This window comes from Anarrhichthys ocellatus, unplaced genomic scaffold (genome assembly GCF_004355925.1).
Source record: "Anarrhichthys ocellatus isolate YVR2014 unplaced genomic scaffold, GSC_Weel_1.0 scaffold30, whole genome shotgun sequence".
In the NCBI taxonomy this organism is placed as follows: Eukaryota; Metazoa; Chordata; class Actinopteri; order Perciformes; family Anarhichadidae; genus Anarrhichthys; species Anarrhichthys ocellatus.
In genome coordinates, this window is record NW_022280060.1 from 322,203 (window position 1) to 338,480 (window position 16,278).

At 39.2% G+C, this 16,278-nt stretch overlaps 1 protein-coding gene across 1 annotated transcript; it reads right to left on the reverse strand.

The window, feature by feature from the left end:
- Positions 1-227: 227 nt before the first annotated feature.
- On the reverse strand, positions 228-14,158 carry adgrl4 (adhesion G protein-coupled receptor L4). The gene is made up of 16 exons (XM_031864217.1): positions 14,056-14,158; positions 13,487-13,636; positions 10,199-10,348; positions 9,395-9,544; positions 8,948-9,018; positions 7,369-7,548; positions 6,982-7,165; positions 6,704-6,817; positions 5,906-6,105; positions 4,078-4,257; positions 2,938-3,141; positions 2,385-2,605; positions 1,766-1,832; positions 1,549-1,640; positions 1,196-1,364; positions 228-627 (listed from the first exon to the last, which is right to left on the reverse strand). Exons 1-16 carry the CDS (start codon positions 14,099-14,101, stop codon positions 565-567), a joined length of 2,241 nt encoding a protein of 746 aa, XP_031720077.1. The 5' UTR covers positions 14,102-14,158; the 3' UTR covers positions 228-564.
- Between the last annotated feature and the right edge of the window lie 2,120 nt (positions 14,159-16,278).

Sequence of the window (16,278 nt, forward strand, 5' to 3'; positions counted from 1 at the left end):
AGGGGAGCTAGCGCATATAATAAAGATGGATATATTAAAGTGTAGCCAGCTCTTTGTGTGTCATATGTGGTTCCTCGTTATGTCCAGTAGATGGGGACGTTGACCTTCCTCACGGCCATCGTGTGAAACGATCCTGACAATTCAAATATCCTCAACACTCTGATGTTCATAAAAGGGAGGTGAAGAATATTGATTTTGCACAAAAAAGTGAGCAGCAGAGATGTGTTAGTTTGCCACATTTATATTTTAATAATTTACAAATAAATTTCAAACACCAGAAAAGAACAGAGACAACAAACTATGTTATTTGAAGAGTAATACCATTAACTGCAAAGGTGTTGAATTAAACTGAAAAACGTTTTTGAATTACTGATGCATAGAGCAGTCTTTAAAAGGGGAAACAAGACTTTTAGAAGTTATAAGTGCTGCGTGTTCTCATTTGTTAGACATCTGTTTTTTCCTCCCATATTGTTTTTTTTAAACTGACAGCATGAGTCACAGGATATTGCAAAGCTGTAGTGTCGACTATTATTTTACAAGCGATCAGGCTCAGCTCGCGTTACTTCATCTCAGGCATTCAAAACAACATGGCACGTTTTTGAAAAGTCTGTAGTACTCCTCCTGAATCTGTAACGACACATTCAAGAAGGCCAGAATTAGATAAAAAACATATAGTATTTAAATACCATCATGATTTACTTGAGTATTTACATTTCATCAATCCTTATTTCTTTACCTCACTTCATTTCAGAGGGGAACATTTTACTTTTCTTCTGCTCAAAATGTAACAATACAGAAATGATAAATATAACACTTTGAATGGGGCTATTTTACTATTTCATTATTTTAATTTAGTTAGTAATTTGCTAATAGTTGTGTACTTTGACTTACTGTAGGTACGATTTTGAAGGCGGGCTTTTACTTGTAATGGAGTATTTTTTTTCTTTGTGATATTGCTACTTTAACAATCTTCGTGCTTCTTCCTTCACCTAATATAACATATTGTAATTACATTTTCTAAATGGCAAAGGGATTGTATATTTCCTTTCTATCAACATACTATCATGATGCTCACTAGCGGTTTAACTTCCATTGTCTTGATCTGAACAGCTCACGGTCCAACTATAGCCACACAATGAATGTTGAATACATAGATACATCTTAGAAAAGTAAATCCAAGAGACCACAGGGTTACCTTTCTGGACAGGACACAGAGGAAGATGAAGATGAACATGCCCTGGAAGGCGTTGGCGATGGTGAAGAGATAAGCAGTGAGGGTGGTCTCATTGAGGATGTGCACAACTCCTAAAGTCCAGGTAGCTCCCAGCACAAACAGCAGAGCCAAGGCACCACGGGCACAGGACCTGAGGGTGATGAAACTGACTTTAACAGAGAGATTGCAAAAAATAAAACTTAATTTTAAGTCAAACAACTAATTGTAATAAGATACTACAAGGACAACCACATGAAACCATTCTAATCCAATGAGGAAATTACAGCTTGATCTTCATATTCTTTTGACCTCAACAAGAGTACAGATAATCCCACCTGATATTTTCATAGTGGCTGATTTCCGGCTTTTTCACAGCAGTGTGCCGGTACACTTTGTAGATGATTACTCCAAAAGCCAAGAGATTAACCTTCAGGGGAAACCGACCAAAACAAACATGACAACAAGCTTGACAAACAAGCAGGTATCAATCTTTGAAACAATCCCTATTTGTTGATTCCAATTAATACTTAAACAGTCATTATTAGATCTTACCAGAATGATCAAACATGCCGGCCCAATGAAACTCCATATGAAGTGGTTTTCTGTGCTCAGCCAACACCTGTAACACAAATCATTGTGTTATAAAACAAACACTTTTATTGACTGAATGTGTCTTTTAGATGCAATAATCCCTCCTGCAGCATCATTGCCCTCCGTCATTTGTATTCAGTCTAATCTAGCTGAATCTTAATTATGACAATACTGTATGGGCTAATACATAGCCTACTTATTTTACAAGCACAAAAACAATTGGTTAGAAAAAGCTACCTCTGCTCACGGGAATGAACAATCAGCACTTCTTTTGCATAATTTTAATTATATTTTACATTAATAAACAAAAAAATTACTGCTATTTATAGACTTCTATTCAAACTCTCCACGGTACCCAAAACCTCTCAGAATTTCTTTTACACTAATTATCACCTTACGAGGCCGTCCAAGCATCCTCTACTTCCTTTATGTCCCTGCAGGCCACATTTAATCTCTGTCCCCATGTATTTACAATTAATGTCATTTGTTTATCTTTCTTCTCTGAAAAAATGCTGAATGAAATTGACAAATAGGTGTTTGTATAAGAACTTTTTGTCTTCCCACCTCTTTTTGCACTTACACTTTATCAGTGCCATAGTACTGGGAGCCGAGCGTTGCCGAGATGGCCACCACCACCGCAGGGCTCCCGTAGCCGAAGATATAAAAGTTGCGGTGCAGGAAGCCTTTGTTGTAGATGACGCCAACCACTATTAAGTACAGATGGATGCCCTCGATGCACATCCAGGCAAAGGCCGCGAGGAAGAAATAGTGCAGCAGCCCTGCGATAACGGAACAGAAAAGCTGCCAAGAGAGAGACGATAGAGGAGAGATAGAGACAGAGATTGTGTAAAAGCACAGTTATTTTATCCCTTCACGTAAGAATTGTCATATGTGTTTGTTTAGCCTAATTCCTGAGATGTAGTGCTGATATTTAAGCATTTTCATGTCAAAGAGATGAACAGAAACCATTCTGTTGTTGTTCTGTTAACCAAAAAAAAGCAAGTGAAAGTGGTAAAAGTACAAATGAGAAGGGTTTTAATCAATAAAACGACAGAACAGAACAGTGGCGCTCACACACTCCAACACAAACAGCAGATTTCCTCTGTTTCGCCGGGTTCATCCGGAAGCTTCACCTTATGCGTGTTCATGTTGATCCCCACGAGGAAGATGAACTCGGCCATGAAGAGGCTGCAGCACAGGTTCTTGTGGATGGTGGTTCTGGTGCTCTGGATCTCACTGAAGAACCAGAAGGTGAAGATGCACATGGACAGACAGATGAGGGAGATGATCATCCCCAGCTGGGTGATCCGGGTCAGGATGTTGTAGTGGGCCACCAGCTGAGAAGCAAATGGAAAGGGGAAGGCGTTTCATTCACGGTTTCATGGTAGGCTGAAGTTGTAATTTCTTGTTTTCTGGTTGGAGTCATTCGATATATAACACGGGTGGGTGTAGGCTGGAGTTACACTAATATGTTGGGTTGCAGACATACTTTGTTCTGGTGCTGCTGTGTCAGATGATATGTTACAGAAAAAGAGTCATAAAAAAGTTCATTTTAATTAACTTAATTAAAAATATTTCTTTTGACTAAAGAATTCTTCATGTATAAATACACTCTCTGGTTTTGTTAAAGCAGTGCTCCGACATCCCGACAGAACATTTGAGGGCACTGTTGAGTGCTATAAAACAACAGGGAGTGTATCTTTAAAGGGTGTGGGTGGATATCTCTGACATTACTTTTTTTAAATATGTACAGTGAGTCACATTGCCTTTAGGAGCAGCTAAGCCCAACAGAGTTTCATTGGTTTTGATTTGAACTTTTTGTGTTGCACGAAACGGTGTCTTGCAACTTATCAAGAATGTTATCTTGAGTGGAAATGAATACTTGGAAGTCTTGGTATATAATAAAATATAGAAATAAGTTGTTTTAATTCATTATTAAAAGCCGGTACAATTTTGTTGACAATCAGCACCTTCAACACAAAATACTGGTGTTCAAAAACTTGTCTTGGTGGAGAATAAGGACACAAAGACATTTAAAGAGTGTTTCATAAAACAACAAATATTTAGAATTTTCCAGATGAACTGAAAGATTATGGACCGAGAACATTCTTATCCTCTGCACGATCAACCGTTTTTCCTCAAATCATTTTGATAAATAATGTAAAGCAGCAGTGGAGAAATGTATTTATTTATTAAATTATTTTATAAAATGTATTTATAAAATTATAAATAAATAGAAAACACAGTTGTATTTTGAATGTATGATCACTCACTTTGGCTCGCCCAGAGGACATGAGGATGGCAAAGTGTGTGAGGTGATTGCAGGAGCAGGTGGTTGCATTGCTGTTGACGTGGACGGTCTTGCAGCCACGAGTGGCCCAGTGGCCCCGCAGGCTGTCGAGCTCGTACTCCCAGAAAGCACACGTGGTCACATCAGCTTCAGTGTCAACGGGCTTTAGGGGACAGAGAGGAACAAAGACGCTGATAACTGTTCATGCTGCCGTTTCTATTCCTTTTTGTTCTGCTCCTTGATACCATAACGGGGGATTAAAAACAGACTGATCCTTAAAATGAATTACTGTACATCCAGTGCAGTTTGAGTGCATCAGACATGATATTTAAAAAGGTTACTTTAATCTCAATTTTTATTTAATTTTTTTATTGCTTTGTTTGTCTCGTCTTTTTTGTACTATTCTTATGGTCTTGAAAATTGTTTGACATATCATTAGAATAATATAATGTAATATCTTTATCATGCATGACTTTGGCTCAAAGCGACACAGGGGCAGATAGTTACGTGCAGTCATGTGTGCTGCAGCTCACTGTGATTTTGAAAGCAATAACATTGGGATGTACACGAGTCCAGATTTTCATTAAGAATTCACATGAATATTTTGAAAGCAGAGGTCAACATATTTCCATAAATTGTTCAATTTGAGTTGAATTACAATGATCCACATAACAACTACATTTGCTGTTGTAAAAAAACAACACTATCATGAATAAATAACAAAAAATGCAAACGTAGTTTAGTTTTAGTATTTTCAGGTTGAGTTCTATTCTCTTAATCTTTACTATGTTTAGATTAGATTTGTATTCAGACCAGTTGGTGTAGCGTTCATATTTTTTTGTTTAACAATTAGTAATTTACTTAAATCCCTTCATTTTTCAATCAAATGAATATGCGCAGTGTGTCACAAGAACAGGTGGAAGCAGGAAAGAAAAAATACCACAAGGAGACAGAATCCGCAGGAAAATGGAGCCCGAATTATTGATTGTTGCTCTTTAAAGGCAATTTACAGAAAATTTTCATTGCTCAACATAAATCATCACCTCCTTTGTTAGGCGTAAGCCTCAAGGGTCCAACAAAAATAATGATTTCACTTTCTCATACATTTTAATTATCTTAAAAGAAAAAATACCAGTACATTAACTTTTAGGGTTATTTCCCTCATTACTCCGCTTTCCTCCATCATCTATTCACCTTTCTTCTTCAATTTCGCCTTAACTGAGAGGTCATTGGAAGAAATATATTAAAATTTCCTAAAAACCTGACACAAAGCACCAACTATTCCTCCCGGGTGAGTTTGTTTGAATTTGACTTTAATGGAAACTCTGGCAGTTATCAAGTTACTGCGAGAGTCAGTGTGGGAATAAGGTAGCTGCTCTTCACAGCAAAAGAGAACGCAAGCATGTTCTCCAGTTTGACAAGGATATATATGATGGGATGTTGATGTTTTAAACCGAACAAGATCCAATTGGGAGCTACTATAATGTTGATAAATGTAACGTATATGACATAAAAGGTAGCAGCGGGTTTAAGGCAGCAGGAAAGTGAAGAAAGCCTGCATGTAGATTGCCTTCAGATTTGTCAAATAATAGAAAGACATATTTTTAATGAGAATAATACTACTTCAAGTCAATAATAGACTGGATAAGGAATAACAAAGATGCATCATGCAACAACTGTATAACTGGGTCCAAAAGTGTTTAAAACAGAAACACTGCCACTCAGAAGCGGCACATATTTGGAAGGTATACACTAAGAGTGCAGCGGTGGAATACAATGTAGGCAGCCTCAGCACTCTGTAGAGTCTTTACCTCGTTGTGTCTCAGAGTGAAGGTGACATGGTCAAGTTGGTAAACGTCAGCAGGTTTGACGGCTGCCGCGATGACTTGGGAGTTGACAGTGATTTCCCCAGTCTCAGCATAGCGAGAGTAGTCGGTGACACCCGGGTCGCTGCTCGGCTTCAGGATGCCACCGATGCTGTCGTATCGCACAAACACCACTGACACACTTCCTGATGGACAACATTTTTTTTTTTTTTTTTTTAACACAGACAGGAGAGAGTCAGACTTACTGTATTTTTGATCAATCTTTGCCGGTCAATTAAAACGTTGTCTTAGATCACGCAGAGCAGAAAGCTATTTGGAAATATCATATGTAATCAGCTTTATGATCTGACCGAGTGTGTAGAGTTCAATGTGTATATTCAACCAATTTACTGACAGTAACGTGAATGTCCTATAAAATCATGTAACAGGCTACCGAGACAGGAATTAATGCTCCTTTTTGAATATTAGCAGGAGTTGATAAAGAAGTGTTGTGTCTTGCATGCTGCATGTGTAACTGTTGCCATAAGGACAAGGTAGACGTACATATTTTGAGATGATATTTTGATATTTGCTCAGATGATTTTATTGGAGCGAATTCTGACATATGCACCCGAAGGCAAGCAGAAAACAAAAAAGAGAATATGATGACTTAATTTAGCTTTTGTGTACAACATATGTGGCATATAGCAACACATAGCAAAACAGTACTCCCTGTATACCCAAGCATGCATATATAGTCATATATCCTTCCATCCTTTAAACATGCAAACTAAGCTACTTTACCATTCCTGTCGTCCTCTGGTCTCAGTTTTGGAGTTAAATTTATATGATCACCTCCCATTGACGCAGACAGTTTGACTTTTATGTGACGAGCATCAAAGGTAAAGAGCTTCAGTTCTGTGGTTGAGGAGAAAAAAAAGACAGATATTAAAGAAATTATAGTACGAAAATGACAATTATCCAAAACCTCACTTTTCTGCACCCAGGTGGTAATAAATGGCAGGACAATTTAATATAATTGGAGTGTCTATGAGAGCGCTCTGTGTTAATAATTATCTCACCCATTTCTGTGGCTTTGATTTCGAGCTCAGCTGGAGTTTTGTAGTTGTTAGCCAGAGTCAGAGCACTTTCTTCAACAGTATGTAACAGCTTGGTGATGGTATGTTCCCGACGCTCTTCTTTCATTCGGCTCCAAGCCACCAGTTCATCCTTCTCCACCAAGTTGTTTACTGCTTTCACTAATTTCTGATGAAAAGCAGATTCATCAGAGTGACATGTGTGTGATAGTTTAGCATGCGATGTGTTTTTTAATCATGGTTAAGAACAGTATGTTTATCTAGGTTTGCCTCTGTTGCCGTCTCAAAAGTACTGAAGTGTCGAACTTTTCTTTCTCAGAACTGCACAGCACAAATGTTGATTGAGAAGCAAGAATGGTAAACAAAGATTACTGTAAGAGTTGAGTTGATGACGGATGGTTTGACAGTGTAATCCTTTTCTTGGGCAGCCAGTGTTGATGCGGATCGACACAAGGCCTCAACATATGTGATCACTTCCACTGAGGTGAGTTCGCCGGACGTCTGCTTGGCAATTTCCTTCAGCAGACTCTGGGGCTCCGTGAGGTTGCTCATCTGGGATGGATGGAAAAGTGAATGAGTAAGAGTATTTGCAACATGTTACATCCAGTCCTTCATGGTTTATTAAAAAGTATTGATGTATTTTTGTTGGACACAGACTTTAAAATGTCCATCACTGATCACAGCTTTCTTCTTATTTAAATGGAACTGGTATATAGCTCACCCAAACTCAAACTCAAGTGCATATATTGTACATATTTAGCAAGTTGGCTATTCCCCACAGGGAGGAGCTGGTTGGTCATTCTCAGAACAGATGTTGCCACCTATAGATCAAAGGTGCAGTTTTTTTTCAGCTGCTCTTTTAACATGTATGTTTGTTTCTGTTAAATAAAATAAAAGTGGCATATCATTTTCACACTTTAATATTTGTTTTCCATTGTAAACATCTGTGGACTGAGCTGAACATTTAGTTTGTTCAGTTTGTTAGTTGTCAATAAACCAGAGTTAGATATTTTAAACCCTTCCCTTCTCCAGTAGCCAAAAGGACCATCCTGGAGAAAAGAGCATGCATGATGACACGCAGACATATGCTTCAGAAAACATTATATACTCTAGTTAAAACCCAAACCATAAAACAAGGCCTGAAATTCCCACTGACACATACATTCACAGTGCAGCTATTCTGCAGGTGTCCAATGTCCATCCCCGGTCTCCACAATTAGTTCAGGATTGTCCCGCTGTCAGATCATCGAGTGTCTGAGGGCTCTCTCGCAGACATTTTGAGCCCTTTGTGAACACTTTCCTTAAGTCCGCATTTCTGCAGACTTTGCCCAAGGGAATTTCCCACAATTCATAGCAATGTGACAATAAACACGGGGTTACCAGTGGAAGCCGAAGACGTAAAAAAAAAAAGGTAAACAAAGAGAACGGCATGCGGGTGTTCAGCCTGGCAAATTACATTTACTCAGAAAAATGAATGATTAAATATGGAACATAAAAACACATGAACTCAGAGGAATGGAAGCAGATATTATATTACACAGATTTATTTGTCAAACATTTAATTTTGTTATTGAAGCTGTTTTGACAAAAACAAGTAAATAAATTATTTGAAATCACCTCCCATCTAGTGATGAAAAAGCCTGGAAGATGTTCAAATCAGGGAGTAAAAAGTCTAAAATAAATACCGACAATTGTACATCATATTTTTTGACATTGTCATAGTAACGTGATATGGTGCAGCAAAGTGCTGTCCCATTGGTATTCACACCATTTCAAGGGTTCAGGGTTTAAGGCGTTAGGGGGGGGGGGCATTGGGATTGAGCGTTTGTAACTGTAACATATTGTGTCAGCCTGTTTCATTTCATGTTCATCGTGTTTCTCCCCAACAGAGGGCAGTGTCATCATATCTATTTTGCCATACTTGGCTGAATTCCTGAAGAGGGGTACTTACATATTCGAGTGTTTTGTTGACGGTCTGTGTGATGCACCCGATGTTGTCATGGCAGTATTTTTGGGGATGGTCTGAAAAAACAACAGTTACCTTAGGCATCTCTTTGATTGCTGAATTTATTCCCAATATTTCACCAGGGTAACGCATGATACACCAAAGTCTGAATTACATAAAACCTGCACAGACGTAACATCAGATGGCTCACTTTGTGATCAAGGTAGCTTAAAACATCAGCACATTTACGATTGCACCGTTAACTTGATGTATTGCATAATGGATTCTTCAACAAAAATGTAATTCTGCTCTGTTTTGTGTGTGCATGTGTGACAGAGAAAGAGAGAAAAAAGAGATGAAGAAAAATGTATGTCCTTGGGTGAAAGTACCAGTGCGGGAGTGAGTGTGTGTGTGTGTGTGTGTGCAGGTGAGCTCTTCCATCCTCATACCGACCTTTACATCTTACACCTTTCTCCGGATGAAAGTGCTTAGTGCCTGAAGTTGGGATGTAATCACGCTGACAGGTGCAATAGAAAGATCCATTCGTATTGTGGCAGTGTGAGTTTGGTCCACACACCTGTCCTGACTTGCATTCATCGATATCTGAAAGGTGCAAATAAAGAGTTCAGCTCCAATTAAAGATCAACACGTAATGATTAAAGTCACTCTCACAACATAACATAGCATAATATAAACAACTAATACGTACAGACACATTTATTTATGTCTTTACAATGTGTCCACCTCACAAATGTGTAAAAGTGATGCTTGAATTGAAGTAAAGTTAATGTTCTACCTCCACACAAATAAAGATTGTGGCATAAATAGTTCCATTCATGACACTTAATACACTGTATACACTGCATTACACTTCTGAATATTCGTAAATCAGCTTTATCACTGCATTAAATGATGTCCGTCACCCAGTTGGATATCTGCATGGATACTTTGTCCCACAACATGTGATGAAGGTGTTCTTCTTCTTCTGCAAATGGAGCAAAAGATCTCGGGTGGTTGCTCAGAATAGCAGATGGGAAGGAAGTGAAAGGCCGAGGGGGGAAAAATCAGCTCCAACACGTTTATCCTCCTCAGTACAGTGAAAGAGGAAACAGTTCGCACACAATCCTGAAGCCCTCGCAGCTGTGTGGTAACTGCCTTCCCACATATACATGAGGTCCTCTGTCAGTATGTGTGTACGTGACCAAAACTATAATTTCTCTGCGTTTTAAAGTACCGAGCCAGTGAATCGTACATTACCGATGCATTCGGTGCCATCGTTGGGCTGGAACTCGGCCAGTCCTGTTGATGTGTATCCAGAGACACATGTACAGTAGTAGCTGCCCGCTGTGTTGGTGCAGCTCCCCCTGTCCCCGCAGATATTAGTCACATTCTGGCACTCATTGTCATCTGTAGTCAGGATAGATGGTAAACTGGGTTAGATGCTGGAGAAAATAAAAATAAAAGGCTCAAGAAATAAATTGGATGAGCGAAAAAAGAGAAAAATGAAATGCTTTAATGTTGCAGTGATTTGCCCCGACGATGTCACTGATCAGCAGGCGTATGACCACAGGCTCAGACTACTTCAGCCTATTCTCATTCTTGGCTCAAATACAAATGTATGATACATATTTAGATCTACAAAAAATCTATAATTCAGGAAGTTAAAACTCTTGTTTATCTAACCCTTTATTTGGGCAACAATATTTCATCATCCTTGGACACTATATTAATAATGTTCAATGTTTAATGCTCTTCAATTAATTCTACTGTAATAGTTAATTTTTTGCTTTTGTTCAGTCTACCGTGTCTCAGCCCTCCTTCTGCTACATTTTCCCATAAGGCCTTTCAACGTACTCTAGAGGAATGCCCCGACGCGCTGCAATCGACTCTTCTGGAAGTTTCGGATGGAGATATCTGGAGATAATTGTAGTTGAGTAATGACAAAGCATCAGTGCAAGTTTATCAAAAGTGGCTTGGGGGCAGCAGTGCGGTAGCTCAGTCCGTAGGGACTTGGCTAGGGAGCTGGAGGATAACCGGTAATACCAGGTACAGAGTGTGGACTGGTAGCTGGAGAGGTGCCAGTTCACCCCCTGGGCACTGCTGAGGTGCCTTTGACATTTTTCCACATTTGATGTGTGTTCGTAAATCAAGAAAACAAGAACTAAAAATAAACAAATTCCCCCAAGGAGACAAACAAAGCTAAATATTGCTATTATTATTATGTCGATCCTCACACAAAAAGCTACTAGTTTTGTGGCAGAATTAGCTTTTTGCTCATTGCAGAACAATATAGAAATTTCTGCTCTGCTATTTCAACAATGAATTTTCTTCTTTGACTGCGGAGCATTATGCAAAATGGCCGGACCATCAGAGAGCTCTGGCAAAAGCTGATGTTATGGCTTTGTGTTCAACATAAAATTGTGCAGTAAATGATCTCTGCTCGAGGAAAAAGGATAACTGTACAAACAGCAGAATTAGCATGACGGGGGGGAACGTGGTGGCAGCTTTTTTTTTAACATGAACATCTGTTTTCCAAACACAGAAACCGTAGTGAGTGCTGAAACTTCTGTTGCCTTTCGCCATCAACTAAGAAATTATGATTTGGTCGGATTATTTCTGGAGGGAAACTAACCCCAGACAATCACCATAGCAGCATATTTAATCTTTTTTTCGGCGGGGGCTTTGAGTGCATGTTCACAAAAATATTGACTTCATTCAACCTCCACATTTAGATTACTATTGAAAACACATTGATTTGATCCTGATCCTGGTGTTTGAACTTGACGAGGCTCCGTTGTGGTCTTGTCTCAGGCTCCACTAACTTAGTCTAGCCTTGATTAAAGCCTTGCCTGGCTCTAATTTCCATGCAATTTGTATTGTTGACATTTGTGATTGCTGAGCAGTTATGTGCCTTTGTTTGATTTTGAGAAAGTCAAATCACTTGAAATATTGTATCTTTGCTGCCCACGTTTAGAAAGCACCAGACACAGAACAGTTTGTTGCTGATACTGTATTGGCCCACACATTACAGAAAGTGCTGTTCCAGCTTTACTCTCAAGCGCACAGACCGTCTCTGCTCGCTCAGTTTATTAGAAATGACCTGGGAAGACTTTCCGCTGATGTTTTAACTTGTCTATGATGGACGCTTTGCTCTTCCTCTCCTCTGTACCTTTTGCACAAAAGCTGTCCGGTAAAGGAAATCCTGTGCTCTGATGAGAGAGGCGGCTGTATTCAAAAGGGAAATACCTCCATAACACACGGGACACTTGAGCTGTCACTGCTGCATAAACACTGTATCCACATATTGTATGATTCACTTTGATGTCTTTGTGCTATCTGTACACAGTAGAGAGTGCTTTTGTCACTTTGTTTTTGAGAAAAAAAGTTTAAAAAAAAACGGAATGGATCAGATTATCAAATCTATAAATTACTTTTTGGCATTCTTTTCAACTTTTATAGTCATTACACACAAAAAAGTAATGTAGCCTGAACTAATTCATGGCACAAACTGTGACATTTTACTAACAATCGAACTACTAACAATATTCCCTGATTGTTTTTGCATTAAATGAACTCACACACCAAATGAACAGAATTGTTTTTAAATCTGCTACTGCATAAGGACTCCATTAACCTTGAACCGCATTGTGCCTTTTTGTTTTCAAATCACTCGCCACAGTGTTTGTATTACTCACAGTTTGATTTACTTTTGGCCCTTGAAATATGTAAGCTGCACTGTGATTGTGATCAGGTTTGGTCAGGAAACCAAAAGGGCTTCAGGAATTCTAAACAGCCCAGAAACAAAACAGGAGTAACAATGCTGACTGAGACAACGCTGGCCATTAAAAATGTTACTAATAGAGCTCTGTCGCGGGGATATCTTTTTACATTGCAATGTTTCGTCTGCTTTGTAGCTAGTGGGGAAGACGAATAACAAATAAAAAGCATCTCAAAGAGGGTACGGTGGACAGAAAACCCCACATGGTGCCTGCACATATTGAAATGGAAATTCAGCTCACTCACAAGAATTAAAAGCAACATTTTACAAAAACAAATGAAGTTTCTTTGCATGTTAAAAAGTAGGATAAATCCCTTCTATGTCTGTGGACTAAGTCAAGCAACATGCTGTCTTTTTAGATTTTTGGGGGCTTACCCTCAATTTGCAAAAGAGCAATACAACACAAAACATCCTGATTTGCGTTGATCAAATGACCACAGTTAACGTTTTAAGCGTGTTTATGTGTATCCCATTTAAATAAACAATGATCTTAAGAAGCTTTAACACAACTAGTGACTGATGTTTTCAACTGCATACATCCAACTTATTTTGCACTGCACAGTCAACCACCGTGTTCTAAAAATGTTAAATTAATGTATACGAATGTTGGCCTCATGCTTCTGTCTGCTTATTTTGAGAAGCCACAAACAACAAGGGCTATTCCTAAAAATAGTCAAGGCTTCCATGACGGCTCCACACAAGGTTGTACTTTTGAATCACAGCAAATACTCAGTCACACACGGGTGGCTTTGTCTGTTTATATTCACCATTGCAAAATGTAGTTCCATCTCCAGTATATCCGCGGTTGCAGAAGCAGGCGTCGTTTGATCCGTTCAGGGCCTTGCATGTTGCAAGTTGGTGACAAGAATTGCAAATGTTAGAGAGGCTGCATGGGTCCATGAGACTGGAGAGCCATGCTGCGAAGACACAAACACCAGACACAAGAGTGTGTACGTTTTACTTATACCATGAAAGAAATTGTCCAAATCCTTTTGTGATGCAACTGCTGCTTCTTTTCACAAGCGTGGTTCTAGTAAAAATGGCATTTTTTGTGGCTTTCTGGTTTACCTGCTACGAATAACCACACGGTATCCACTGAAATAATAAATTAAACCACATTATGTATACGTTTTAAATACAGTTTATGTAACAAAACAATCTGTTGTTAGGTAATCATAAAACAAACCAATAAATGGTATATTAAGCTCTATTGCTGCTACATCACATAGCCCAAACCCAAACCCAGCCAACATGAAGACCCCATGAATACAGACACATCCATCACTGTCCCACTATAAGACACCTGCCGTGCTAGAGGATCGCTAAGTTCACGTACCTGTCAGAAGTACAAGTTTCATTGGTGACTTGAGCAAAGACTCCATACTTGTGCTGGGTTCTGGATTCTACTTTTAGCACAGACTGTGGTGGGCAGGCTGGTGACGTAGTCCACTTCCTTGCATCAGTTTTCCTGTTTCCCTAAACCTGGCCCTTCCTGTCATGATCTTTAATCTGCTTTCAAAAACATGCAGCCTGGCCCCTTCAACAAAGCACTCCAACACACAGCACCCAACACGCTTTCTCGTTTTGTGCCACCGTACACCTGATTCGAAAGAGGTTTTAGCAGCATTCAGTCGCTTTTTCGTTGCCTGGTTGACACTGTGATTTATGTCGCCATTTTGGAAGCCTCCTCCCCATTGTTCTCACTTGAACGCGTACAGCAGGCTCCGTAAACACAGGCCAAAACAACACTGACTAACTTCATGGAAGGACGACCCCCTCCCTTCCGCAAAGGACTGTACACAAATTCACACACACACATTCCAGTGCTGTGTGTCTTCCAGGGACCACATCAGTGTTCTTCAGACAGACGCTGATGTATCTGTAATTCCTCCAGGCTTTTGCTGGTCAAACAAACTGGGGATACAGGCCTTCACATTTCAGTTTATATACTGAATAATGCAATGCAGATTCTTTAGTGTAGAGTTGATGTATAAATATTATCAACAACTAAACTCTTGCCTTATTGGGTCATATATACAGGATCTATGAATCACACTTTGTTGAAATTAAATAAATATAAATATTTCATGTCTGGTCTTAGCAACGGTCAAACCCTTATTTAGATCCAAAGATTCTGTCTTTTTTACATTTTCTTTTAAACTGTCTGGTTGTACACACATTTCCTCTACAACAGTGATATTTTGAAGAAACCATGTGCCATTTAAAGCTGTTGACACATTGTGCGGTTTTCTATTGTTTACATCGCTATGCACAGTGCCTTAAAAAGACAAGTGTATTTCTATCAGCATGGTTGAAGTAACAGTGGTGTTGTACAAATATGGTTGTATGAACAGCATTTTAAGGCCCTTTGTGCTGCAGTTATGAGCTAAGTGTGTCTTTGAAGATAAGCGATAAAACAACATATTTTGTGTTTGTTTCTTTGACATCAGTCATGGACTAATGAGCTCATTCTCTGTGCGGGAAACGAACAGGGCTGGGTTTTTTTTCTTTTTTTGCTGATGGGTTACTGACCCACACAAAACAAAGTTGTGTTGGGTTACCTAATGGCAGATGTCAGTTTTAGGTTTTTCATCTTTCTTCAAAGCATCAAAGCCATCTCAAATGCATATATTTACAGTCATTTTGCTAATCCACCGCGCACATGAATGTCAATACTCAGAAATGTTTTAAAAGTAGAACTTAACTGGCAGTGGCAGTTAGGAAACAGGTGAATTCAAATGTGAAACAGGAACAATAGTCAATAAAGAAGAAGTAGCCATTCAGGTGTAACTGGGGTCTTTTCAAACTGCCTTCTACTTTTGGCACACAAACACATTCATCGATGAATAGTTTCACTTGGAAGATAAGTTCTTTGTTGACTGTATCGCAATCTGTGGAGGCGGTTTGAATTGCTTAGGCAAGGCGTTCAGTTTATTGCTGAGAAAGGCAGCTGCTTTGAATGACACCATTGGAATGGCACAGCATTACTGTCCTGGGAAAGAGCTGGATGAAAACCACATCTGAATGTCTCGCTCTGACACTCTCTTAACGCTAAGGAAGGAAGTGATGTTGTCTCGAACAAACCTGGACTGATTGCACCCTTCCTCCTTTGCTTTTTTGTCTCAGGAAATCTCTCATTTAATGAGAAATTTGTAAAGCTCACAGGAGCTTGCTTGCTCCACAATGACATTGTAAAAAAAGACACCTAAGAGAAACGATCTCTTGAACCGTCTGGAAGCAGTCCTGTGTAAATGTTTCCTCTTTTCCTTTCCTCTCTCATGGATATGGAAATTTTGTCTCTGCAGTAGCAGAATTTTGCGTGGGTTGCTGTGCATGTGAGCAATTGAAGAGTGTTGTTTATGGTATTCAGGCGATATTGAGATTTGCAATACAGAGTATTGAGTATTCTCACACATATCTGTGCTGATGTTGGCCTTATGTTCAGCCATGATGGGAGGACTGAACGATGGGGCACAGATGGCAGCAACTGTCTCATAAACTTGGAGCTTTTGAATATTTCAGTACACAAGGTTGAAGAGACAAAGTACGCTCTCTGCTC

Coding starts and splice junctions, on each gene's coding strand:
- adgrl4 (XM_031864217.1), bottom strand. CDS start 14,101: ATGGAGTCTTTGCTCAAGTCACCAATGAAACTTGTACTTCTGACAG. Junction 10,349..13,486: donor TGGAACTACATTTTGCAATG/GTGAATATAAAC, acceptor TCCTGACTACAG/ATGACAATGAGTGCCAGAAT. Junction 3,142..4,077: donor TGTCCTCTGGGCGAGCCAAA/GTGAGTGATCAT, acceptor TTTGCTTCTCAG/CTGGTGGCCCACTACAACAT.